Source organism: Coregonus lavaretus, assembly GCF_964263955.1.
Source record: "Coregonus lavaretus genome assembly, chromosome: 14".
NCBI lineage: Eukaryota > Metazoa > Chordata > Actinopteri > Salmoniformes > Salmonidae > Coregonus > Coregonus lavaretus.
This window is the reverse complement of record NC_140001.1, coordinates 22,203,763-22,219,177: the sequence shown is the minus strand read 5'-3', so window position 1 is coordinate 22,219,177 and position 15,415 is coordinate 22,203,763. Positions and strand designations below refer to the sequence as shown.

The window sequence follows — 15,415 nt, the reverse complement described above, 5'->3', positions numbered from 1 at the left end:
GCGTTTTTTAGACATCACGAACAACGAACACTTATCATGTTAGCTTGTTGAAAATAAGTTAATGAAACGTGTTTTTTAATTGTAACATTTTAATGTGCATAGATAGTTAGCTGTCACTCCAATGCTAGCTAGCTAAACTAGCTTTAAGGGGCCATGTGCCTGCCATGCAATTTTTTAAAACTTCATTGTGGAAGTAATGTTAGCTAGCCAGCCACTGCCCCAGCACATGCTTTTAACTTTGTCAACCAATTTTTCTCTTTTCACTTTGTGGTTGAAATAATTATAATTGGTAACGTTTTGTTGGCCATAGCTAGCCATTCATGTTGGCCATAGCTAGCCATTCATGTATTAGGCGTTGGCAAATAATGTGCTGCAAGTGACTTTAATTTATCTTACAAGGAACATAGTTATCCGAATATTTTAGTAAATTCATTGCAATAACGCTGTCTTCTTTTTAGGTTTTAGAAGTTGAAAATGACTGGCCGTGCACGAGCACGATCAAGGGGACGAGCGCGCGGTCAAGAGACCGTGGCACCTGGCATGGTTAGTCTGCATGAGCAACTACTTAATATGCTTTCTGTTAACTAGGGCCTGGAGTTTTTTCCTGGTCCTATGATACATATTATTACAGTAGTCAATTTTAACACTTTAGTTTTGTTTGTGACGAAAACATTGATGTACTTGAATCTTAAGCTGTTTGTTAATCAAATGTAAGAAATTACAGTTGTCTTACCTGATATGAGTCTGTGATCTTCTTACCTGCAGACCCCCTTTCAGGAGACTGCACGAGAAGCTCCCCCCTCTGAGGGTGAGCTTGTGGGTCGAGGAAGACAGAGAACTGCCCCAGGGGCTGTGTCCTCCGAAGGTGCAGTGCTCTTTTCATACATCCTCTGGATCATCTAATATGACACAGTAACTCCCAAAACAACTTTGATTATGGATAGCTGAATTTAATGGATATGAAAACATACTGTGCATACATTTACAATGAACAACGATAGAAGGCTGACTTAAAGAATTTGTGTTTTGATTTTTCACAGCCGTTATTCAGATATCTGCAGGGTTTCAGCAGGTGAAGATCGGAGAGAGAGGTGGACGACGCCGTGACTTTCACGATGCAGGAATCAACACCAGGCAGGCCATGGAACACGTGAGAGAGTCCAAGTCTGGTGTGTAAATGGCTTATGACTACATGGTCTGACAGGAATTGCCGTGATACATCCTTATTTAAAAACCCCAAAAGTGTTACTGAGCTAAATCATTTAGTAAAGATGTCAAAAATAAAATTGCGCTGCCTGCAGTCTGGTTTAATGGTAACCGTTGATATTTCCTCAGGTTTCTCTGGCTCTCCCATTGAGCTGAAAGCCAACTTCTTCAAAATCCTGTCCCGCCCTCAGTGGGTGCTGTACCAGTACCATGTGGACTTCAAGCCCGTCATGGAGTCACGGCGCCTACGTTCTGCCCTCATGTATCAGCATGAGGAGACACTAGGCAAAGCTCGCACCTTTGATGGAGCCCTCCTCTTCCTGCCTCACAAACTGCACAACACGGTACAGTACACTGGAGGGCACTATTCCTCTGGTGGCTTAATATAGTCATGTCAGTTAGTACTAACTGCCTGTGTAACATGGGATTTACAGTTAAAGGTGCAATATGCAGAAAGCGCTCCACCATTTCCTGATTGCTAAAATTCTAATAGTTCGCTTAATTTCAGTTTGTGACAAAACAAGAATCATTTTACCATCTAAACCGCTGTGAAATATATTTTAAATAACCCAAAATATTGTATTGTACAAAACCGAAAGTAAAAGACGCAAAACTTTCTGAATTTGGTTGGGTCGCCAAAAAGTTGCGTATTGCAGGTTTAAGTTTCTCTTAAGCAACATAAAGGCTGATTGGCACCTAGGTGCTTTTTAGACTTACATTAATAAGTTATTCTAAATATGCTGGGTCTTTATATACACTTTCTTTGTTTATAGGAGACTGTGCTATACAGTGAGACCAGAATGGGAGAGAAAGTCCAGATCACTGTCACTCTGACCAATGAGCTGCCCCCAACTTCCCCAGTGTGCCTGCAGTTCTACAACATCATCTTCAGAAGGTCAGAACACCCACTGAAGGGTCATTGTCGTGTTCACAGCTTTGAGTTTCAAAACTCTGAAAATAATGATATTCCATATCTGTAAAACATAGGACAGTGACATGTTGACACCAAAACCCCAGCCTTGGCTCTACTCCATCATTGCCTAATTTTCAGAGTGCTGAGGATGCTGAACATGCAGCAGATTGGACGCCATTACTACAACCCAACAGACCCCCTCAATATCCCACAGCACAGGTCTGTATTTCACTAGCCTCAACAGTGGAATCTATGGAGACTAGAGAACCAGAATTAAGCAGTGTGATGTATTTTGTCGTTCTTCATTGTGTGCTGTGTGTGTTCTTCAGGCTGACCATCTGGCCTGGCTTCACTACCACCATCCTCCAGTACGAGTCCAGCATCATGCTGTGCACGGACGTGAGCCACAAGGTGCTGCGCAGTGAGACGGTGCTCAGCTTCATGATGGGCCTCAGGCAGCAGAGTGGAGATCAGCGCTTCCCAGAGGCCTGCACCAAGGAGCTGGTGGGACTCATCGTCCTCACCAAGTAAGACCCACTACTACATAGTGCCTTCAATACTGAACTACAGGAGTCTAATCTGAAAAGTATTAACCCTTTACACTTCTGGGAATTGGCCTATATGGATAGGGCTAAATTGAAATGTTTCTTACAGAATAAATATGAAAGACATGCATAGCCATGGTAGCAATCGAAAGGGAACAGTTTATAGATAAAGGGACAATTATTAGACCGAAGGTGAGTACACAACAGTTCACCTGACACAAGACTAAATCCAAACATTACACTGTTAATTTTATGTGCGTTTTACATTTACTGTACTTTTCACCACATTTGTTAATAATTAAATCTGAAAATACTCTGGATACATTCAGTAACATAAGACTATTCCTGGAAAATGTGGGGTAGGTGCAACATAAGACCAACAAATGACAAGGGTTTGAGTGAGAGGACTATCTGGTGTCTCCAAGTAGCCACACACCTTTCCAAAGTGTGTACAGTTCCTAAGCATTTTCAATGCACTTTTAGGACTTAAAAGAAGAGTTTTCAACAATAATGTACTTTTTTGAGCTCTCCTAGCTGTGCCGTTGAGGAACTAGAGCAATCACATATGTAGTTTACTTTGGAACACAACTCTGCATCCCCGCCATCACACAATTACTTTTGTTGTTTACGCAATCCAAAAACGGTACATTATAAATCGCAATCTAGGTCAGGTGGGCATGATTTGAAAGCTTTTTCTATTGCCAACATTACTAGCAAAGTTATAAAATAGGATCTTAATGTTACGCTTTCACAAGGCAATTTAAAGAACCGGATTGTAAGTTTGGTAGCTTGGCATAGAAAGGAGTTATGAGCAGGGGTTGGAACTGAAATTATTTTCCAATCATTGTGTTCTGAACAGAAACACTTTTTTCGTTTAGTTTCGACCAGCAAAATAAAGTTCTGAACTGGTTCGAACCCAAAAAAAATCGAATCAATTTATATTGGTCGCATACACATATTTAGCGGATGTTACAGCGGGTGTAGCGAAATGTGGGTGTTCCTAGCTCCATCAGTGCAGTAACATCTAACAATACACGTATAAAGAAAAATAGTAAAGTAATGGAATTTAGAAATATTAGGACAAGCAATGTCGGAGTCTGGAGTGTATGTATGTACAGTGCATTCGGAAAGTATTCAGAACCCTTAACCTTTTCCACATTTTTAGGTTACAGCCTTATTCTAAAATTGATTAAATTTATTTTTTGGTCTGAGAGTCCTTTAGGTGCCTTTTGGCAAACTCCAAGTGGGCTGTCATGTGCCTTTTACTGAGGAGTGGCTTCCGTCTGGCCACTCTACCATAAAGTCCTGATTGGTGGAGTGCTGCAGAGATGGTTGTCCTTCTGGAAGGTTCTCCCATCTCCACAGAGGAACTCTGGAGCTCTGTCAGAGTGACCATCGGGTTCTTGGTCTACCTCCCTGACCAAGGCCCTTCTCCCACGATTGCTCAGTTTGGCCAGGGGGCCAGCTCTAGGAAGAGTCTTGGTTGTTCCCAACTTCTTCCATTTCACAATGATGGAGTCCACTGTGTTCTTGGGGACCTTCAATGCTGCAGACATTTTTTGGTACCCTTCCACAGATCTGTGCCTCGACACAATCCTGTCTCGGAGCTCCATGGACAATTCCTTCAACCTCATGGCTTGGTTTTTGATTTGACATGCACTGTCAACTGTGGGACCTTATAGACAGGTGTGTGCCTTTCCAAATCATGTCCAATCAATTTAATTTACCACAGTCAAGTTGTAGAAACATCTCAAGGATGATCAATGGAAACAGGATGCACCTGAGCTCAATTTTGAGTCTCATAGCAAAGGGTCTAAATACTTATGTAAATTCTTTTATTCTTAATATATTTGCAGAAATTTCTAAACCTGTTTTCGCTTTGTCATTATGGGGTATTTTGTGTAGATTGAGGAAAAACAATTATTTAATCAATTTTAGAATAAGACTGTAACATAACAAAATGTGGAAAAGGGATTTCCGAATGCAGGGTACTGGGCGGAGGCCGGCTAGTAGTGACTATTTAAGTCTGATGGCCTTGAGATAGAAGCTGTTTTTCAGTCTCTCGGTCTCAGCTTTGATGCACCAGTACTGCCCTCTCCTGGATGGTAGCGGGGTGAACAGGCCGTGGCTCGGGTGGCTGAGGTCCTTGATGATCATTTTGGCCTTCCTGTAACACCAGGTGCTGTAGATGTCCTGGTGGGTGGGCAGTGTGCCCCTGGTGACGTGTTGGGCACCCTTTAGAGAGCCCTGCGGTTGCGGACGGTGCAGTTGCCGTACCAGGCGGTGATACAGCCCGACAGGATGCTCTCAATGGTGCATCTGTAAAAGTTTGAGGGTTTAGCATGCTGACTAGACCGGGCGCGCATGTTGATTTTGTCCATCCACACCAGACATGATCAGGACACGCATGTTGAAATATCAAAATTAACTCTGAACCAACTATATTAATTTGGGGACAGGTTGAAAAACATTAAACATTCATGACAATTTAGCTAGCTAGCTTGCTCTTGCTAGCTAATTTGTTGTGGGATATAAACATTGGGTTGTTATTTTACCTGAAATTCACAAGGTCCTCTACTCCGACAGTTAATCCACAGATAGAAGGGTACACTGAGTTAGTTTCTAGTAATCTCGCCTCCTTCAATATTCTTCTTCTTCTGACTTTATATTGGCGGTTGGCAACCAACTTTAAGGTGCATTACCACCACCAACTGGACTGGAGTGTGGACCTCAGAGCATCGTTCAATCAGATTGTCAGTGATGTGGATGGGGGTGGGGGCGTGCTCCCTCTGCTGTCTTCTGAAGTCCACGATCAGCTCCTTTGTTTTGTTGACGTTGAGGGATAGGTTATTTTCCTGGCACCACTTCGCCAGGGCCCTCACCTCCTCCCTGTAGGCTGTCTCGTTGTTGTTGGTAATCAGGCCTACCACTGTTGTGTCGTCTTTAAACTTGATGATTGAGTTGGAGACATGCGTGGCCACGCAGTCATGGGTGAACAGGGAGTACAGGAGGGGCCTGAGCACGCACCCTTGTGGGGCCCCTGTGTTAAAGAGCAGAGTAGTGGCAATGTTGTTGCCTACCTTCACCACCTGGGGGCGGCCCGTCATGAAGTCCAGGACCCAGTTACACAGGGTGTGGTTCAGACACAGGGCCCTAAGTTTATAGCGTTCCTTTTTTTAAACAATTTTTTTACTTCAATCAGTGCAGATAGAGAAGGCAAGGTAGTTGTTTACATGCGTGATGGACAGACAAGTATAGCCTGGTGCAAGAGCGAAAGAGGGTTGAGGAGGAGGCTTGATGGGCTGGGCATCTTGTTATGATATGCATTATATGAATTAGGTCCACATAATTATACCTAGAAAGAGTGGCTTCTATTGGGGAATTTTGAATGTCCTTTGAGCTAGCGCGCTAACAAGCTTGAGCTAGCTAGCTAACGAGCTTGTGTGTGCGCTGAGCAGCACCAGAATTAAAAATATGTCTTACCTTTTTGTAACTCCCATGTGAAACGTGATAACTAGGCCTATAGTATCCTTAACTAGCATTAAAAGTTAATCCATTCTTCTCTAGCTAATAAAAAATATCTCTCCCTATCTTCTGAATGAAGCTTGTTACGTCAGTACAGTAGCCAATGCTTCGGAGGGGGGAGGGGCAGGTAGCCTAAACACACACAGGCAAAGATTTTCAGCTTGCAGGCAGACACTGGAATACGTTTCTAAGGGACAGCGTGAGGGCTTTGAATAGGCACTTTGTTGCGTTTTGTTGTGGGACTTTATTTTACGGTTTTCTGGTCTGTTCCCTGAACCGGTTCCAACCCCTGGTCATGAGTGCATTCAGCTGCGTGTGCTGCGGGGAGTTTTCTTCACAATAAACAAACATAGGTACATTCTGTTCAGAACAACCCAGGGTATGACGCCATGTCATCTTGTAACTGTACATCAAACACAGTGGTGTTAAACATTTGGACTCACAGGTGTTTGGCTTGCTTGTGTGACATCAAAGCTGTGTTTATTATAATCCTCAACGTCTCATCTTTCAAAATATAGCATTTCCCTCACTCAAACAACAAAAATGTTGGTCAGTTACCGGGAGGGATGGGGGCAACTGCTTGTCGTGCGAGGTGCTCAAGTTCAGAATGTTTGTCAGTCAAAACCCATATAGCTCCGTGAAGCAGAGAGACAGAGCTCTGACGTCATGTATAGCATGTTAGTGGCCAACTGCCATTTTCCAACCCGTATACAAGTAAGAGTGTAAAGGGCTAAGGTCTTTGCTTCCATTTATTTCACATAAGCACTATTGATAACATGTTAAGATTCTGCAAAGGATAACAATGATGTTAATGAACAACAGAAAATTAGGCTACATTTTAATGTAAATGCATAATTTCCCTTAGGTACAACAACAAAACCTACAGGATTGATGACATTGCGTGGGACCACACTCCCAACAACACATTCAAGAGGGGAGACTCTGAGATTTCTTTCAAGGACTACTACAAGGCAGTAGGTTTTCTCCCTCACACACGCGTATGAGCTGTTGTCACTTAATGGAACCTTGACTGAACTAATGGTGGTTTAATGTCTCTTCAGCAATATGGTCTGGACATCACTGACGGCAACCAAGTGCTTCTGATCAGCCATATGAAGAAGATTGGTCCTTCTGGAGGACCACCCCCAGGGCCGGCCATGCTTGTCCCCGAGTTCTGCTACCTCACAGGTACCACTGACTATAACAAAACACTGCAAATGTTTTTTAAGTGTTAGACGTACTGTCGTGCCAAGTATTATGTGACCAAACCACAACTTTTGGCTTCTGTTTGCCTTTTCTTCAAAAGGCCTGACTGACAAGATGCGTGCTGACTTCAACATCATGAAGGACCTGTCCACCCACACCAGACTGACCCCAGAGCAGAGGGAGGGGCGGCTCAACCACTTCATTGGGAACATCCACAAGTAAGTTTAATGTCTGTGGTTCCTATTCCCCAGCTTTGATTGATTACAATACTGATCATCTCTTTATTTTGCAGGAACACTGAGGCCCAGACGGAGCTGAATACCTGGGGACTCAACTTTGACAACAAACTCCTGAGCCTCACAGGCAGAGTCCTCCCTGCGGAAAGGATTGTGCAGGGATCCAGAACGGTATATAATCCAACACAAAATCAAAGTTTTAGTGGTGTTTATATTTTTATTTATTTTTTATTTTACCTTTATTTAACTAGGCAAGTCAGTTAAGAACAAATTCTTATTTACAATGATGGCCTACACCGGCCAAACCCGGACGACGCTGGGCCAATTGTGCGCCGCCCTATGGGACTCCCAATCACGGCCGGTTGTGATACAGCCTGGAATCGAACCAGGGGGTCTGTAGTGACGCCTCAAGCACTGAGATGCAGTGCCTTAGACCACTGCGCCACTCGGGAGCCCAATATTAGTATATGGGGGTGGGGCGTCTTCCTGCGCTTTCCCGATTTAACAGGTTAACATTCAATGTTTGTCAAGTATGGTATTTTCAGCAGCTGTAATGTAACCGCTATTTTTTGTGTTCTCTCCTAGTATGAGTACAACCCCTGGCAAGCAGACTGGTCCAGGGAAATGAGAGGCATCCCCCTGATCAGCTGCCGACCGCTGGAGAACTGGTTCATGTTCTTCACCCGCAGAAACAATGATGTGGCCCAGGCCCTCCTGCAGACCCTCAACAAGGTCTCCACGCCCCTGGGCATCCACATGCAGAGGGCCATCATGTGAGTGCACACACACACACACAGAGTAAGATACAGAGAACTGTACCACCCAGTTGTATGGAATACCAAGTGAAGCCTTTCTCACCAGATAAATGACTTGATGTCCCAGAGTTGACATAACATTGCATTCTTCCAGGGTGGAGTATGAGGACCGGCAGGAGTCTCTGCTCAGGGCCCTGCAGCAGAATGTTAAGAAAGAAACCCAGATGGTCAGTAGTCACTCAGCTAATGTCTGGCTAAACATGACTGTCATGGTGTTATTACAAACATGTTGCAGCTGTATCTTAGGAATCTATGTCAGTTGTGTTGGGTTCCTTCCTAAGGTGGTGGTGGTCCTGCCCAGCAACAGGAAGGACAAGTACGACAGTGTGAAGAAGTACCTGTGTGTGGACTGCCCCACACCCAGCCAGTGTGTGTTGGCCCGCACCATCGCCAAACAGCAGGCCCTCATGACTGTGGCCACCAAGATTGCCCTGCAGATTAACTGCAAGATGGGGGGAGAGCTGTGGAGCGTGGAGATCCCAGTAAGACACATGCACAAATCAAATGCATCCCATGTATTTCAATGGAAGAATGTGCCTATGCTAAGCCATTACACGTGAAAGACAACCACCTTACCTGCCTGTTTTACAGCTGAAGCAGCTGATGATTGTGGGCATTGACTGCTACCACGACACGGCTGCTGGCAAGAGGTCCATTGGAGCTCTGGTGGCCAGTCTTAACCAGGGCATGTCCAGGTATGTGTCCTTATAGCCAGGAGGCATGCTTGGACCCTTTCCCATCAGGGTTTGTTGCCAAGCTAAGAGTCTGATGGCAGAAACTGATTTTATGATGAATGAGTTAACAATTAAACTAATGGGACATACCTCTGATTTCCCAGGTGGTTCTCAAAATGTGTGCTACAGAACCGTGGACAGGAGATCATGGACGGACTCAAGGTGGCGCTTCAAGGCATGTTCAGTCAAATCAAACACTTGTTACATAAAAGGAACTATTAAATGCTCACTTCAAGTGTTTTTCTATGATCCATTTGAGCCAATTTAGTGTCACATTTGTGACAGCTTTTTCAAAGTCTAGGGTTGAAAGGGTTTTATCCCTATTGAAGTTTGTGACCATGATCCCCAGTATCCTGAGTGCAGGCTCTTTCTTTTCCAGGTGCCCTGAAGGCGTGGCTGAAGCACAACAACTGCCTGCCGTCACGTATCATTGTGTACAGAGACGGAGTGGGAGACGGGATGCTGCAGAGCGTGGTCAACTATGAGGTGCCACAGATCATGGAGTCCATCAAGACCATGGGACACGACTACGCGTAAGAGACAATCTGTTCTAGAGACTTGCCACTGTTATTCTAATGCTGATATTGTTCTTTCCTGTGTTACCCCCTCCTTACTTACTTACTTACTTTATTGTCCCCATGGGGAAATTTTGTTGCAGTGTCATGTACACATTTAAAGTGGCGTTAAATACAAAACAAGATTGACAATACAACTTTCAATAACAGTCACGCACCAATAAAAGTAAGAAATAAGAAATAAAACATTTAAAACATTTAAAACAAAGACTAGCCTGCTGGCCTTACGGGGTCAATGGGAACATTTGCCCAAGCTATTTAAGAGGGATATCACACCTGGCACAAATGATTGTCTCGTTCTATTTTTCCTGCTGAGGGGTGCCCTATACCTACGCCCAGAGGGGAGTAATTCAAAGTCCAGGTACAGGGGGTGACTTGGGTCTAAAATGATTTTGTGAGCCTTACGGAGGGCCCTGACCTTAAAGATCTCATCCAGGCCTGTCTGTTTGACTCCTAGACCCAAACTCGCTGTGGTGGTTGTGAAGAAGCGCATCAGTTCCAGGTTCTTTGCCCGCATCGATGGCAAGCTGGCCAACCCTCCCCCTGGAACATGCATCGACACTGAGGTCACCCGCCCAGAATGGTACGATCACTGATAAATCAGTCAATGTCAATCATGGAACTGTAATCATGTGTGACTACATATCCATATCGTCTTTCTTTCCTTTTCAGGTACGACTTCTTCATCATCAGCCAGGCCGTCCGTATGGGCAGTGTCTCCCCAACCCACTACAACGTGGTGTACGACAGCAGCGGACTGAAGCCTGACCACATGCAGCGACTGACCTACAAACTCTGCCACATGTACTACAACTGGCAGGTAGGCTGTAATCTCGTAGCTAGTTGTATTGCAAACATTCCTAGCTGAAGACTACTGCTGTATCCATATTGGTTATTGATTGCTATGTTGTTGAGTATTGTTTCTTTCGGACATGATAGTAAGTAGTATATTGTGGGAATGCATGGTCATTGGCTTTCTGTGTGCTTATCTCCAGGGGATCATCCGAGTGCCTGCACCCTGTCAGTACGCCCACAAATTGGCCTTCCTGGTGGGCCAGAGTATCCACAGAGAGCCCAACATGAACCTGGATGACTTCCTCTACTACATGTAAGAGAACACGAGCTACCTAAAGAGTACATTGGAGAACTTGCTTTCCTTGAAACTGCTTGATTTTTGTTCAGGAAAATAGACTGAATTTACTTTGGGGTAAAGTGGTTAGGATATTCCCCAATTTACAGGAGAGTGAAACCAATATTTTTTTTATTTATTTTTTTACACTTCAGCAATTTGTTTCTCTTCTCTGTTTTATGCTACTGTTTTCTTTGAAAAAAATATTTTTTAGATGGTAATTGCAAAGTGTTTTATTTGTGTGGCATGGTATGAGACTGTTTTGAAATGTTTGCTACCTCAGCTGTTATTTTGGCTGTACAGTGCATTCGGAAAGTATTCAGACCCCTTGACTTTTTCCACATTTTGTTACGTTACAGCCGTATTCTAAAAATGGATACAATTGTTTTTTCTTTCTCATCAATCTAGGCACAATACCCAATAATGACAAAGCAAAAACAGGTTTATTACATTACATAAGTATTCAGACCCTTTATTCAGTACTTTGTTGAAGCACCTTTGGCAGCGATTACAGCCTCAAGTCTTCTTGGGTATGACGCTACAAGCTTGGCACACCTGTATTTGGGGAGTTTCTCCCATTCTTCTGTGCAGATCCTCTCAAGCTCTGTCAGGTTGGATGGGGAGCGTCGCTGCACAGCTATTTTCAGGTCTCCAGAGATGTTCAATCAGGTTCAAGTCCGGGCTCTGGCTGGGTCACTCAAGGACATTCAGAGACTTGTCCCGAAGCCGCTCCTGTGTTGTCCTGTTGGAAGATGAACCTTCGCCCCAATCTGAGGTCCTGAGCGCTCTGGAGCAGGTTTTCATCGAGGATCTCTCCGAACCATCGGGTTCTTGGTCACACCTCCCTGACCAAGACTCTTCTCCCCCGATTGCTCAGTTCGGCCAGGCGGCCAGCTCTAGGAAGAGTCTTGGTGGTTCCAAACTTCTTCCATTTAAGAATGATGGAGGCCACTGTGTTCTTGGAGACCTTTAATGCTGCAGACATTTTTTGGTACCCTTCCCCAGATCTGTGCCTCAACACAATCCTGTCTCAGAGCTCTACAGACAATTCCTTCGACCCTATGGCTTTGTTTTTGCTCTGACATGCACTGTCAACTGTGGGACCGTATATAGACAGGTGTGTGCCTTTCCAAATCATGTCCAATCAATTGAATTGACTCCAATCAAGATGTAGAAACATCTCAAGGATGATCAATGGAAACAGGATGCACCTGAGCTCAATTTTGAGCCTCATAGCAAAGAGTCTGAATACTTATGTAAATAAGGTATTTCTAAAAACCAGTTTTTGCTTTGTCATTGTGGGGTATTGTGTGTAGATTGATGAGGGGAAAAAATAATAATTAATTTAATAACTTAATTAATAATAATTAAATCAATTTTAGAATAAGGTTGTAACGTAACAAAATGTGGAAAATGTCAAGGGGTTTGATTACTTTCTGAATGCACTGTACCTCTTTGTTAACTATCACAGTGAATATTAAGGTTATTGTCTGGCTTGAAAAAAATGTGTTCAAACTTTGGAGCATAAAAAAAAGCAGTTAAATCAATTGATCAAAGTAATTGTGGATCAAGTTTTGTTTGTAATTTGATTACCCTTCAGTAAAAGTGTAGTACTGGTGTTATTGCATTACTGTCTAGCACCCTCAAACTCAACTCTGGACCTCAAAGCCAGTGCCATTGCGTTTTTTAATTGTTCCCCTCTAATCAGGGACTGATTTAGACCTGTTACACGAGGTGGGTGCAATTAATTATCAGGTATAACAGAAAACCAGCAGGCTCTGGACCTTGTAGGATAAGAGTTGAATACCCCTGGAGCAGTTAGTATTTGAAGTTGTGATAATTACATGTCCCTTTCCTTTTTCAGGCCTATGCCCTTTTCAGAGTAACTCAATTCTGTCCATACTCAGGACTTTGATATTAACGTTTATGACTTTATTCAATCCGTAGTGCTGAAGACCTGCACTACATACAGCGCAATAGAAATGTAAAGCCAATGTTCCCGCATTCACAGTAAACGACTTAGTATGTCAGCTCAATCGGAAATTACCTTTACATTTCAATCGCGCTACAGCGCTGAACTTGAGCGATATGGATTGAATCGAGTCCTTAATCCTTTGACTTTGCTGTTACACCATGGCATTCGAGGAATAAAACACAGGGCAAGCAGCATTACAAAATATGAAATTTATTTGATACAAATTTTTGCACATGCACACCCACACAATATTTTGTAACCACCAATATAGGCTGATCTTTTTTTTTTTTCATAAAGCTAGCACACAATTGCAGACTTAAATCATTATGGTTTTGAAGACACCATGGGGAAAGCTTTGCACTGTTTGATTATCAATTTTAATGTACAAAAAAGGCAGTCTGAAAATCAAGTATAAACATTTAAAAACAATTTACAAATGGACAAAGTACAAAAAGAGCAACAGTCAAAACAATATGTATAGAAGCAATGACTGACAATTGTACAGAAAGTTGTACAGAATGCTTTTCATACATTCTTTTTTGGCAGTCTCAGTTCAAATCTCATGTAAGTAGTAGTCCAGAAAAAGCAGTGATATAAAGTGAATGGAAGGATGAAATGATTAACAAAATAGTGTAAAGCGTTAACAGATGGAAGGTTTCATTTAACATACAAACTGGACCAGAGAACGCTGGACATCTGCATACTCCTAATGGATAGTTTTGATAAATTAAAATACATTGGCTTTCAATTAATCATACATTCACTACTCTGTGCTAGTTGGGTGCTGACACAAATACAGTACTTCTACCCTTTGCAAATATATGAAATGGAGAGTTGACTTCTGTGAACCTATAGTCAAATTAGTTGAACTTATAGGGGTCGTTATGGAGGTAGACTTGTGTCTTGTTGAAATCACAATTTCTATGTAACAACAATAACTTGATATAGGGCTCTTATCTGATGAAGGTTATTCAATCAAACCTAGTCTCCGGCATAAGTCTAAAACAACATTCTCCTGCTGCAAGAATTGCAAGTTTGGGGTGTACTCTACAAAACTTTTAGTTTGAAACAAAAATAATACCAACTGCTGATTGCAACTTATCCTGGAAACAGTTTGAATTAAACTGGCCTTCAATTGCATTTCCTTCACGTCCATTGTCTTTTACACAAACCTGTGTCAAAATGGGATTGTGAATGCAGTGAATACATTGCATGTATAACATGAAGAACAAAATAAAGTGCCTTGTATTTATTTCATTAAAGTATTTTGTGCCAATTATAGTATTCTCCTCCAAAAAACATGACATTCGTACAAGTAATAAACTGCACATCACTAGTCTTGATCAACATAATTTGCAAATACATTTCATTTTCAGAAGTAATGCAATGACATGAATGCATACAGGACATAAAAATGCTCCACTCACTGGACAAAATACAAACCATTGTGCGTTTATAAGGCAAATACATGGAGGTTGGTTTTAACTAGGCATTTCATGACCATTCAACAACAACAAAAAGATACTGAATCTTGAAACCCTGTCCTATCTCATGTGCTTGTCCAGAGTTATTTCGGTGTGTCTGAAGAACTGATACTTGCTTATCAAATTCTCTCCAGACCAATCTGACTCAAGTCTTTCTGGAGATTTTGCATATTTTACCACTGCACATATCATGACTTCAGGTGCTGACTAGTTAAATGTGTACCTGGGCTTGAATTGAACTGAGTACGAATGTGACATTTAGGTTTGTATTGAATATTCTGTTTGTATGTAAAAAGAAAAGAAAAAAAGTACACTCTTTACTATTCGTTTAGCAAATTTGGCTCATACACTGTAGATTCTCTCATTATAAAAATGCACTGACAAAACATGCAAATTGAGCCTTGAGTTCTGATAGAAAAGGCCAGCAGTTAGCATGTGCTTTCAAAGGTGGATAGGCATTTTCATTCTGGATGTGGTTTAGGTAAAACATGCAAACCTCCCATACTGTTCAAATGACCTCAGCTGCCTGACCCTAAAACTGCTATTTTCCTTGCCTCAACATGGGTACTACAATATGAAGGTTAGGGTGGGCCACCAGCAGTAGTATCAAGTATGATGTTGACTGGCCATTCTGAGCCCTATCCTTTGATCTCAGCCCTAAAGAGACGCTGGTCTAAACACCTCTTACACTGAGGGACATTGTAGTCTACAGCATCATCAAAACACCTACGTACCTATTGGCCTTCAAAATTGAGAATATTTCAAATCATCCATCCATTGTAGGCCTCTGCTTCAGATAGCAAAACATAAATGACCAGAGGTTGGCTTATGACACTAAATGTCAAACTATGAGTGAGGTCCCTGAACCATATTCAAAATACATACTGCAATTTACATAAGAAAATATGGTTTCTAGAATACAACAGATTTGTAAGAGTGACTAACTGTCAAATGCCATCAAAATCAAAGTTTTGACCACTATATGTTTTCACAGGACTGCTTACAGTAATGGAAGTGTTGGAGATTAAGTATGATGTGGTTGGTAAGATACTTCAACAAGTATATGAAGGGG

At 42.4% G+C, this 15,415-nt stretch overlaps 1 protein-coding gene across 1 annotated transcript; it reads left to right on the top strand.

Annotated features, from left to right (window-relative positions):
• Positions 1–474: 474 nt before the first annotated feature.
• Positions 475–10,867, top strand: piwil1 (piwi-like RNA-mediated gene silencing 1; the record flags this gene model as incomplete). Its single annotated transcript, XM_084176357.1, has 20 exons — positions 475–543; positions 766–865; positions 1,041–1,169; positions 1,336–1,550; positions 1,980–2,101; positions 2,258–2,338; positions 2,449–2,646; positions 7,055–7,163; positions 7,251–7,377; positions 7,496–7,613; positions 7,688–7,802; positions 8,217–8,404; positions 8,541–8,613; positions 8,728–8,928; positions 9,038–9,141; positions 9,285–9,355; positions 9,560–9,713; positions 10,213–10,338; positions 10,428–10,575; positions 10,751–10,867. The coding sequence occupies 20 exons, from the start codon at positions 475–477 to the stop codon at positions 10,865–10,867; spliced, it is 2,565 nt and encodes an 854-aa protein (XP_084032483.1).
• Between the last annotated feature and the right edge of the window lie 4,548 nt (positions 10,868–15,415).